The sequence below is a fragment of the Abrus precatorius genome, unplaced genomic scaffold, assembly GCF_003935025.1.
Source record: "Abrus precatorius isolate BTA unplaced genomic scaffold, Abrus_2018 Scaffold6, whole genome shotgun sequence".
Classification (NCBI taxonomy): domain Eukaryota; kingdom Viridiplantae; phylum Streptophyta; class Magnoliopsida; order Fabales; family Fabaceae; genus Abrus; species Abrus precatorius.
Window position 1 is genome coordinate 20,047,410 of NW_020874406.1, and position 9,296 is coordinate 20,056,705.

At 31.0% G+C, this 9,296-nt stretch overlaps 2 protein-coding genes across 4 annotated transcripts; one reads left to right on the forward strand and one right to left on the reverse strand.

Annotated features, from left to right (window-relative positions):
* Positions 1-4,090: 4,090 nt before the first annotated feature.
* LOC113868573 lies at positions 4,091-9,283 on the forward strand. Of its 3 annotated transcripts, none has more exons than XM_027504265.1 (5): positions 4,121-4,252; positions 4,369-4,503; positions 5,447-5,575; positions 7,578-7,686; positions 8,152-8,265. In XM_027504265.1, the coding sequence occupies exons 1-4, from the start codon at positions 4,151-4,153 to the stop codon at positions 7,683-7,685; spliced, it is 474 nt and encodes a 157-aa protein (XP_027360066.1). In that variant the 5' UTR covers positions 4,121-4,150; the 3' UTR covers position 7,686; positions 8,152-8,265. The 3 variants fall into 3 exon arrangements, with proteins under 3 accessions (XP_027360068.1, XP_027360066.1, XP_027360067.1); XM_027504266.1 differs by having other exon boundaries at positions 4,121-4,248; positions 4,371-4,503; XM_027504267.1 differs by having other exon boundaries at positions 4,091-4,248; positions 4,371-4,503; positions 7,578-9,283.
* On the reverse strand, positions 7,885-8,935 carry LOC113868572 (lysine-rich arabinogalactan protein 19). Its single transcript, XM_027504264.1, has 2 exons — positions 8,149-8,935; positions 7,885-8,014 (listed from the first exon to the last, which is right to left on the reverse strand). The coding sequence occupies exons 1-2, from the start codon at positions 8,905-8,907 to the stop codon at positions 7,916-7,918; spliced, it is 858 nt and encodes a 285-aa protein (XP_027360065.1). The 5' UTR covers positions 8,908-8,935; the 3' UTR covers positions 7,885-7,915.
* Positions 9,284-9,296: the final 13 nt, after the last annotated feature.

Genomic DNA, 9,296 nt, shown 5'->3' on the forward strand with positions numbered 1-9,296 from the left:
CCATAAACAAAATCCCAAATGAATTGAGAGCTCTCTAATTCTCTTGTCAATTATATTCCTATAAATTTATTCGATTAGATTTTCCTGTTGCTCGTTAAAAATTCAACGATCAAAATAAATTTTGTATTTTAAATAAATATATTAAAATTAATATTTTTTAAAAAATTTATAAAATAATATATTAACATAAAATTAATATATTAACATAAAATTAATATATTAACCATATATTTACTATCTTTAATGATATAGATTTTTTTTTAATTTTAAATAAAAAATACATCATTTCCTTCCCTTTTAAACATTTATTAGAGTTTACTTATATACTACAAAATATATGAAATAAAAAATGAGTTTTATTAATCTCAACTCTTAAAGTTGAGAATAAATAACTAATAATAATAAAAGTTTATGAGAAAGAGAAACAATTATTATATTTTTATAATTTCAATACAATAATTATGTATTTTTTTCATAAAAACTTTTTATTTGTAGATATTTAAATCCAGCCTTAAGGATTAAGGTTAACAAAAACCCATAAAAAATTACATATTCTAAATGTAGAATATACAAGGGAATTTGCATTGAAAGAAAAACATATAATAAACCCATACTCATTTTATTTTTTATTATGGAGAAATTAATGTAAATTATACTCTCTATTTAATTAGTTACCTTTATTATTTATAATTTAACAAAAAACAGTATAAACTTTACCTAATAACAAAAAACGTGTAAAGTATATGAGAGATGCTCTGCTAGTACTATTTTTCTTTTAAAAAATTTAATAAAAGAAGTTTGGTACCTTTTGCCTTTTACTAATTCATTTTTAAATCATTTTCTTCTTTATTACAATTATTTATTTGAATCACATATATATTGTATACTATTATGTTTATTTTTGTTTTATACTTATCTCAAAAATATACTTTACATGTATAAAAGAAAAACCCCAAAAATGTCCCATTCTAATGCAAATAGTATATATTTTGCCATAACTATAATCAATTATAAAATATTAGTAAGAACTTTAGTCCTAACACTTTCGTACTAAATAACCTAATGTTTGCATCAAATATAAGGACAAACATTTCAATTGACAAACGGTCTTTTGGAGACTATTTCTTCCTAAGATCAAATCCCAACCACGCAATTTTGCCTACATTTTAGTCTATCAGACAATGCATCTACTTTATAATAAAGAACATCTTTAAAAAAAAAGTAAATCTTTGCGAGAGATAGGAAAATAAAGGAAAATCATATTGAAAAGTGGCAGAAAACCAAAGGATCACGAGCTTGCAATTAGAAAAAACAGATAAATAAAAGAAATCTTTAAAATTTAAATAATTTGAAAATTGTATGCGATTTTGTATTTAAAATAAAAGTCATGATTTTACATAATTTGAACCATGCACACTCATTGAATTAACTTTTGGAGCCAACTTATTTTTATGACAATGATTGATGTGCTTTAACGTTTTAAAATTGAAGTCCTTTAAAGTAAAATTTGACTTCATATTCACAAAGATCATCTCAGAAAATCGTTCTGAAAATACATCAAAAAGCATTTCCAAACTTAGATGAGAAAAGATAAATTATGAAGACTAGTACGGAAATACTTGGAAGTTGATATTAAGATGCAACAATTAACAAGAACAATAAACTATTCCTCAAACATAGAAAGCAAAAAGCTGTTCACCAAAAGAAAAGAAAAAAATATAAGAAAGCAAAAAGCTGATCGCTACATGCCAAAATAATGGTCTTAACTTGTATCGTAGAAACAACTACTTGTGATTGTTAACGACACATTAGGTTAACAAATTATAGATCTTGTAATTTGGTGCAAATTTTTAAAATAATTATTACAATAATATACTTTGAAATCAACAATACACTATATTTTACTTTCCATAGTCTCTAAAAAAAATAGCATTTCCTCGTTAATCTGCTATAAAAATACCAAAAAAAAAAAAACAGATAACACTTCTTCCAAAGGTAATCCAATGTAAGTATTTTAAAAACGTTTCTTTAGACAAATATTTTCAAAGGTGTTAATGTTAATTATAATTAGAGGAATATTATTAAAACCGCACAAAAAAATAAGGAATATTATTAAGAGAGTTGATGTTAATTATAGGTAAATACTTAATAGCCCTTCTTTGAAAACAATTTTAAAGAGTTAATTTTAGTTATAGTAGTGCTTCTTTAAAGAAGTGATATTAAAAGGTTGATCTCTAATATCTTCAATAGAAATTCTTTAAAGAAACGTTGTTATAAGGTGCATCTTTAATTATGTTCAATAATAGATTAGATAATATCTGTGTAAGTTATATTTTTGAGTCAAAGGTTAGTCAAAGAAGTGCACTTCAACAAGGATGTTGACTACCTGGGAGATCACAAATGAGGGGCTTAGAAGAATAGGAATAAAGGGTTAAACATTCTCACTAGTTGCATGGATCCTTAAGCTGGTTGTGGCTGATGAGGGAATTGGGGTAACCATAGGTAGTGTGATGCAAAGGGTTTAATGGTTGTCAGCAGAATTTGAAGATTGGTGCTACAGTGAAAGAGATGGCATTGTTGGACCCATTTATTTGAGTTTGGGACAGTGTCACCCTAGTGGGAGGCCTAGGCGTGACAAACATGAGTTTATGGATGTACATGTGGTTGGATTTATGGATCTATAAGGGTCTAACTTTAATTTAGTACATTGTTGGCTTCTTCATTTTCCTCTTTGAAACCCAATTGTGCATTCTAAATTTGAAATAGGGAATGCTCAAACCAGACAATATCTAGCATTAGAGGGAACAAATGCTTTGAGTTCTCATTCATATCTACAAGTCTGAAGGATTTATGGTTGCATTAAGCTGAAAGTGAGTTGATCTATGGTATCACCAGTTTGGAACAAGAAGTGATAACATGATGGTTATGTGGTGGTGGCGTTTGTAGTGAGGCATGAAAGAAGAACATAAGCATGCACAAATATTTTGATGGTGAAGAAAGGTCAAAAGTTGAGCAAAGGCAAGTTTTTTAAGAAACACATACACACACTTCTTCAAAGAAAGTAGCATTTCTTTAAAGAAGTGTTATCCTAAATGTGCTTCTAAAGTATATTTAGGATAATCAAATTCAGGATAATGCTTTTAAAATGTTATCTTAGAATGCCTTATTTAATGAGACGAGAAGATAACAATTAAATATCACACAAATATATTATTAAAGTTCTTTTATCATATTAAAAAATATTTTTTCATATTTATTTTTATTAAATGTGTAATGCTAGTTCACATGTCACTGTAATATTATTTATATCCCTTGGACTAATGCAATAAACACAAGTTTCCATTTTCGTCTCCCTTAGAACACTATTTCTACGTGTAATGTGTGAATGGATTGAAATTAAAGAGATTATTTTTATGGCCGTATTTCAGGGATTACAATGTCAGTTTAAACGTATTGACAACAATTAAATACTATTGTGGTGAAAAAAATAACTATTTGAAGTAAATTTCTGTGATAGTAATATGTTTAAATAATATTTCTAATTAAATAGAGAAATAATAAGTATTTTATATATTATTAATTTTATAAAATACTAAAAGAAGCATTTTTATATATATTTAACTAAGCATTTTAAATATTAACTAAAGATAGAAAATAAAATAAATAAGTAAATATAGTTTAATAAAAAGATTATATCATGTATTAAATAAAATAAAAATTGTGAAAACAAATATATTTATATAAAATTATTTCAATTTTAACATATAATCTTTAATATAATTTCTAATGAAAGATAATAAATAAATAATAAAATATTAATTAGCATTTAATTATATATTTTTAATTTTGTGAACACTAATTTTTAAAATCGATATGAATTATTTAAAATTAATAAAAATTATTAAAAATGCCATTAATATTTTTATTGTAATAAATATTTCAAAAAATGTTATTTTTAATTACTTAAAATAAGTTTAACGATTGAAATTAACGTTTTTTAAATTTTATACATTTTCTTATTTTATTTAAATTTATAATTTAATTAAAGTATGAAAAATTATTTATAATAAAAAATTACTTGAAGTATATTATTATTATTATTATTATTTGATGCGTGGAAGAAGAGTTGAGTCGCCTAAGAAAGATAGCAATGGCGGCAGGCACACACTACTGTGCCTCTCTGTTCCTTCGTCCTCTCTCTTCTTTCCAACCTATTCACTTCCCCGGCTTCAATCCTCCTTCAATTAGGTTAGGTTTTCAATAAAAAATCCCTTGCTCTTGTTCCCCACTTTTTTTTTTCTTTTAAAGTTTCTGTCTTTCCATTCCATAATTCTAAATTTCAATTTGAACCTAAACATATTTTCTTTCAGGTCAAGGTTTTCTGGTGCATCTGTTGCAGTGGTAGTACCAAGGCTTCCCCGTCGGGCTTTTAGAGCACAAGGGTTAGTGGGTGATGATTCTGTCACTGCCCCACAACCAGAATCAAACAATTCTGAAGAAGCGGTTAGTGAATTTTTATTTATTTATTTATTTATTTATTTATTTTTGTTATTATTATTTTTCCTGTAATTGAAAAAATGTTTTGCTTGTTATGTTATGGAGTTAATTTTTGCTTTTTCTGATGGAGAGGGTGACATGTAACATTTTTGGTTTATATATGTTGTAAACTGAGTTACTATAATTTATAGCGTTTAATTTCTGAATTTTTCAGACTCAGGTTATATGGAAAACAAATTTGGTTGGCTATTACGTTTTCATTAATAATTAATTACAAAAATGTTACTCCCTTTTTTTTAATGGCTTCTTTAACTAACTTACAAAAATAAGTAAAAGCAATTGAAGTTAGTTAATTTTTCAAAAAAAGTATTTTAATATGTCAATTTTATCCTCGTTTGGTATCTTTCAACTTAATCTCGCTATCCACATTTTAACTTCGAAAATTTGCTCCTTCTCTTACTGATTTTACTTTACGGTTCCCACCAACTCTATTCATCAAGGACAAATAGGAAAAATAAATAAATGTTCCGTGGGAATTGTAAAATGCCTTATAATAAGAGTTACTAAAACCTTCTAGACAGTGTCTCATAAAAAAAAAACTAGAGGTAGGACCATATTTTCACTTTTTTTCTGTCCTCAAATATTTTCGTTAGGAAGGCTAATCTGTTTTTGTTGTATGTCTCTCAATTCATTTCCCTACCTAGCAGGTTGAGACTTAATTATTTTTCTTATAAATGTCAATCATTTCTTTATGTAGTTGTGTATCTAGAATAAGAAAGTAACAATTAATTTCCTCCATTATGATATTCTGAAAGCAACTTAGTTCTTTGATAAACTTTTACAATCTTAATCATGTCTTTCTCTGGTTGGTGGAGATCAAGCATGAACAAATATTTGTTTTTGTCTTTATTTCTTTGATATTGATATTCTAGTTATGCTTTATGTGCAGGGTGCTAGTATTGACCTAAGTCTTCCAAGAAGAAGTTTGCTTGTACAATTTACATGTGACTTGTGTGGTGAAAGAACTAAGAGGCTTGTAAACCGATTAGCTTATGAAAGGGGTGCTGTTTTTGTACAGGTATCTATTATTTCTTGAATCTTTTAGTGAACACATAGTCAAATACGATGAATATTTTTGTTTAACAACATTGTCCAGAAGCTGGTAGTTTAAATTTTTCCTCCTTTTTCTTTTAATGATATTTTTATTATTAGAATTTGTACAATATTTATTAATCTTTTACTTTTTTTATATGGTTATGATATGAGTTCTACCTAGTAAGTGGGACAGAGGAATTGGGTCTGGGATCTTCCCTTGAGGGAGGGGTTAAAACATGTACCACAGGAGCTGCTGGAACCTTAGTCTGATAATTGACGTCATATGTATGGCCCTAGGCATTGTCCAACATAAATTTTGAAGAAGGGCTACTTTGTTTTTCAATCCCCATAAATTGCAAATACGAAATAGATAGTTTCTTAATGTTTCGAGAAAGCTTAACATAGTTGTTTCAGTGAATGGCATTTGCTATCATCTTATGTTCAGTTGGTGGTTTCTGCTTTATAGAATATGACAAAGAAAAATGAAAATGAGAGGATATCTGCTTTCCTGTAGAGTCACAATTTTGGTAATATAATAACATTATGAAAGCAAATAGAAACATAAATGGAGTTGATAATTGAGGAAAAGACCAAGGGTTAAATATGACATATGGTGTAGTTTTTGACATAATTCATACTGCATACACACACAAAGGGGACACATCAAGTGAGAGATGTGAGAAGTGAGAGAACTGGATCTTGGTCATTGGATCTTGCATGGATGGTTAGAATTATAAAGATAACCCCTTCAAATATATCATGTTTTATGTTCTAATCTTGACCACACATGCATGATCCAACAGTCCAGATGTACTCTTCTCACTGTCATAATAAACCACTTCTCACAGTATATATGCCCAAAGAGAGGAGAGCAATTAAATATAATTGTTATGTATAGTTCATGTAGTGTAGCCCTTACTCATTTTTACCTTTGTTGCCTAAGTCCATAGATTTCCTTATACAGTTATAGTTAATATATGTATAAAGAGAGATAGAATAAATATAATTTTATTATGCTTAATTAATGTGGTCTAGCCCTTGCTCAACTTTACTTTTGCTGCCTAAGTTATGTCAGTTGTACTATTATACTATATGTAGCAAACTTTTTTCCTTTCATAATTGTCATTTGCTCTTCTCTACTTCCCCCTGCATTCACATGCTATATAAATTACAGACAATGAGAGTATGACATACATTACAGCATGTATATAATTTTCCATAACAAATTTGTTAGTGATTGCTTGATGTGTTATAACTTGGTAAGCTGTTTGCTCAAACTTAACTTTCATTTTCCTGACATTTGCATATAATTTAGTATTCTGACTTATTTCTTTAGGGATGAAATACGGAATGAGTTTTACATTTTTATTTGTGCTGAATTTGGCAACTTTTCCCTGTTTAAGAACAAAGCAGCAGAAATACTGGATTTTAGAACAACCGTTTGGTTTTCTCTCAGAATATATAGATGCATGGTCTAGCGGATCTTAAGACTACCTTTGTCATTGGCAACTTGTTACATTGTTCCCCGTTTATGTTTATGTAGCATATTAATGTGCACCATATCTTTATTCTGTAAAATATTAAAATGGAACACCAATTTTTGCCTGCAAGAAAAGAAAGTCAAATTCCCATATATCTATCCTCTCCTGAGATTTGAGTTTGGTGCTCATCATACAAAGAAAGTTACTGGATTGCATTGCTGCATCCTGCATGTCAGCTTCTGAAAGTTGAATGACTCATATAATTGGTAATATATTGGACCTTGAATGCAAGTGTGTTAAAGTTCATTTGTGCTGATGGTCTTGTGGCCAGTTTTATGGTTACCTTTTTTTTCTTGTTTTGGTATGCATGCTTATGTTTTTCAAAATCTTATTGATGGCCATACTATTTTCTCATGCATTATATTGGTCCTGAATCCTGATAGATATCTCAAACGGTGTTTACAACTATTCTATGCAAGTAAAATTGGAATTTCATCTTTTTAGTGTGCAGGATGTCTACGGCATCACAAATTAGTTGACAATCTTGGACTTATTACGGAGTATGACTTTCGGGAGAAAATAAACATGGACTCAGAAATTGATCAAGTTTGATGTAATAGCTCACAAGTAGAGATCTTTATGTGACATTTCTTGATTATTTCCATAATTCAAAAATTCATATCCATTAATATTTGTGAGCAAAGATCACAACAAAAATAAAAAGAAAGAATCATAGGTATAGATTCTCATAATTAAGATCTATACACGTGAAATGATTTTATATTTTGCAAACCAAATAACTCAATAACTCCTCAGAGCAAACGATGGTCACTACGAGATTGCTAGCAGCTGTAGCTAGTGACAGCTAGCAAAACAGCAATAGCAAGTCCAGCTGTCGTCCATATGTTTCTCCCATGCTGGTGGTTTGATGGTGCACCATTCTGTGAAGAATTACCAAAAAAGAAACACGAGATGGTCAAAACAATGCGATGCTGATGAGATGTTTTAGTGAATTTGATTCACAATTGTATATAACTGTAATGTAATTTGATATTTCACTGGTCAAAGATATTACCAGATTCAGACTTGGTGCTGGTGCCGGTGTTGTGTCTGCATCTGCTGTGGTATCAGGTGGTGCTGGGGGACTCTTGCGAATAATTGTTGGGGCTGGAGCTGGTGCTTGATGTCTCCTATGCTTGTGCCTATGTCTTCTCCTATGCTTGTGGGATGGTGCTGGTGCTGGTACTTCTATTACGGGTGCTGGTGCTGGCGGTGAAGGAACTGGCGATGGTGTTGGTGCTGGCTTTGTGGGTGCAGGTGCAGGGGCTGGGGTTGCCTTTGCTGGTGCAGGGGCTGGTGGTGCTTTAGCTGGTGTTGGGGATATCTTTGGTGGTGGTAATGGTGGTGGTGAAGCAACAGGTGGTGGTGTTAGTGGTGGTGGCGATGCAGGAGTTACAACAGGTGAAATTTTTGGCGGTTGGGGTGGTGGAATTTGAGGTGGTGGGGCTTTTGGGCTTGAAGCAGGTGCAACCTTGGGAGCTGGTGGTGTCACAGGAGCAGGCTTGGGAGCCACATTGGCAGGTGGTTGGGTTGTAGGTGGTGGTTGACTTGTGGGAGGGGATGATGCTACCGTTGGTGGTTGTGTTGCTGCCGGTGGTGTGCCAGAAGTTGGGGAAGTTGCAGCTGGGGTTGTTGGTGGAGTGCCAGAAGATGGGGAAGTTGCAGCTGGGGTTGTAGGAGGCAACTTTGCTGGTGTTGTTGCTGGTGCTTGGGCATTGGAAGCTAGGAGGCAGCAGAAGCTTACCAAAACCAAAGCCCATAACGTTGCAGCCATTGTTTGTTTGGATTTGGTGGAGACTGGAGGGAGTTTGCTTCTTATTTATGGTCTATGACAAAGCAGAAGGTTGAAATGTATGGATTATCTGTGAAAGGAGGGATGTAGCCTTCATGTGATTGTGACATCACCCTTAATCATCTAACAAGGAACGTTTAACAATTAGCTTCATTTGCATTAAGGGCCCTGACATCTTATATACTTTATTTCTAGACTTAATACCAAATCCCTTCAAAGTTTATATTATGGTTAGGGCCTAACTTGTATTTTAAGCAGACCTAATTGTCATATTTACGAAGGTAAAGGTTGGGTGGATGGAGGGTGGTGCAAGGCAGAAGGAATAAAAGGCTTCATGCAAATGAGGACATTATTTCACCAACTATTGTCTA